Source organism: Halyomorpha halys, unplaced genomic scaffold (genome assembly GCF_000696795.3).
Source record: "Halyomorpha halys isolate HHAL.00 unplaced genomic scaffold, Hhal_1.1 Scaffold469.1, whole genome shotgun sequence".
Lineage (NCBI taxonomy): Eukaryota > Metazoa > Arthropoda > Insecta > Hemiptera > Pentatomidae > Halyomorpha > Halyomorpha halys.
In genome coordinates this window covers 351,474-353,930 of record NW_027114062.1, presented here as the reverse complement: position 1 = coordinate 353,930, position 2,457 = coordinate 351,474, and the positions used below count along the sequence as shown (strand labels likewise).

The window sequence follows — 2,457 nt, the reverse complement described above, 5'->3', positions numbered from 1 at the left end:
AAGGATTTTGGATTGTAAGGATTGAATACGAGAGGAATTCGAAGGTTTAGTGGAGCCCCAAAGCTCAACTCCATATGTCCAGATTGGCCTTATTACAGTCGTGTAGATCAGTCTTTTGTAATGTGTTGGAGGTTTAGACCGTTTGTCTAGTAAGTGCTGTAAGAGTCGAAATCGACGTGCAGTTTCCTGTCTTTTCAGTGTGGTGTGAGGATTCCAGGTTAATCGCTTGTCCAAATGTAGTCCAAGGTAGCGGATCTGTTCTACAGGGGTAAGAGTAACATCATTAAATGAAACTGTAGGGCAGTCAATAGGTTTACGACGAAGGGTAAAGGTGATTTACATTAATTTTTAGAAAGTTAACTGATTGCATATAGATCATGTCGAGATGTATTTCACAGGTCTTCCAATCTCAAAATAGGTGTCTGTATTTTGTGCTAACAATCACAAGAGTAACTCTAGTCAGGCAGTTCTGTAACTTCATGAAAACTTGAACAGTAAACTTTTCAGTAAAACTGAAATAAGTCAAATATAAATCATATATAACATAACTCAATACCATATCACAAATTCAAGAAAAAGTCGAAAAAAATAACAAAGTCAACATATCTCAAAATTATATCGATCCTTATCACAAATGATATAGAGTAAATAATCAAATGCAAATAAGAAAGAGCCCATTGAATCAAGAATCTAGTAGAACTACGAAGTGGGAGTTGAAAGATTGGATTAAAATATAGTTATCTATGAACTCATTTATATTTTTCTCTGATCTTGACTAGAAAAGGGAATAAATGTACCTTTTGTCTTTTAGTAATTATGAAATTGGAGTTCGGAAGAATATGAAGGATATCTTTTTTCTGTATCTCTCACACATCATTCATCATTATCTGAACTCATTTTGGAAGAACTTGCAATTTTCGTGGATTAGAACCTCCTTTTCTTTCAATTTTCTCTTTAAGGAATTTACTTCGCGATATTGATGGATTACGATCCTTTTATACACACTTCATTTCCATTTAAAATATGTCTATGACCGCCGTTAATGTGGTTGATATTGTCTCTTTCAATGCATACACTATTCTCTTCTTCCTTTTATTTACTAGTGCAATTTCTTTATGATTTAAGTACGGAACCGCAGAGGTAGTCGAAGAACAGTGCTTTGAAGGCAGGACACATAGTTTTGGGACACAGCACAGGTAGGGAGCAGTATCTGTTGGACCCTTCTTAACAATCTGTAAGCATAATGCAAAATAACTGATAAAAATTGTATGTTGGAATGAATCTTTCATTGATAGGTTTCTCTACTAGAAGCCTTTGGATACTTGACTGTAGATGGTTTGAGTTTACAAAAGGTGGTGTACCCAATCTTGTATGCACTTGAATCACTAAACTTTTCATGTATGCATCACAAATGAAGAGGTGGTCAGTTGCTTACATCACAACCCTGGACCTTGATAAAACTACAAACTCCTGAGTTGTGAGAATTTTCAACTAAACGGCTACTGGTTCGCAGTATGATGGCTTTGAAATAATGATTATAACTCCTAATGACGCATCAGTTAGTTGTAAATCAGTTTTTAATTTACTCAACAAGGTTTGGCGAAATCAAGCAGTGCTATTAGAAAACAGACGGAGACACTAACGAATTCCAATTGATTGAACATCAGAAGAAAATTAACGATCTAGGAGAATCTATTACTGAGTATTCTTGTTAGAAATCCCGCCCCAATTTTTTCTGTCTCTCTTTCCATATTGTGATAGTCAATAACATACATGTAATGGTTTGTAAACTAAACTATGATATGGTTTTGTATAATTTAAGCATGCCTACTAGCTCCTAGTCTAGCTATCTCATTCCAGACCTAATTGTGTTTCCATGATAGAGTAACTAAATTAGCATATTTTAATATAAGGTACTACATATTTAAATAATGTCCTTAATTTTATAAAAATAAAAATAAGTATTAATCAATTTATATTATTCTAACAGTGATTGCGAGACACTTACTCACTTTCTAAAAGCTGCCGTTGGAACTGGTATATTGGGTATGCCACTTGCCTTCAAGAATTGTGGAATATTTTTAGGAATAATCTTAACCATCTTTGTGGCAATCATATGTACTCATTGTGCTTATATTTTGGTAAGTATAAAAGTGGTACAGCCTAAAGTTATAATTTTTATCTATCTTAAATTATCTGTCTTCATATTCCTTTAATTATATTCTGAAAAATGTATGTTGCCTTATAGTTCTGTTATCCTTATGCATGTATTATTTTAACAATTTATAAACTCATTTTATCATTTTATGTATATATAGGTCATTAATTTTTCATGTAATACGAAATCTATAGATCTTCCGAGAATGAGAATCTGCTAGTCAGATTATTATTCTATAATTCTTTTTTAAGTTCTGATAAGCAAAAAAAATGTGTTTTTAAGTAGTATATACAACAGAA

General features: G+C 32.6%; 1 protein-coding gene across 3 annotated transcripts in view; it reads left to right on the top strand.

The window, feature by feature from the left end:
* Positions 1-1,990: 1,990 nt before the first annotated feature.
* LOC106683130 (proton-coupled amino acid transporter-like protein pathetic) overlaps positions 1,991-2,457 on the top strand; it is a gene marked incomplete at its 5' end in the record, with an annotated part of 23,406 nt that continues 22,939 nt past the window's right edge. For all 3 annotated transcript variants that reach the window (XM_067051314.1, XM_067051316.1, XM_067051315.1), the window contains 1 exon segment: positions 1,991-2,141. In XM_067051314.1, coding sequence (XP_066907415.1) covers positions 1,991-2,141 — 151 coding nt within the window.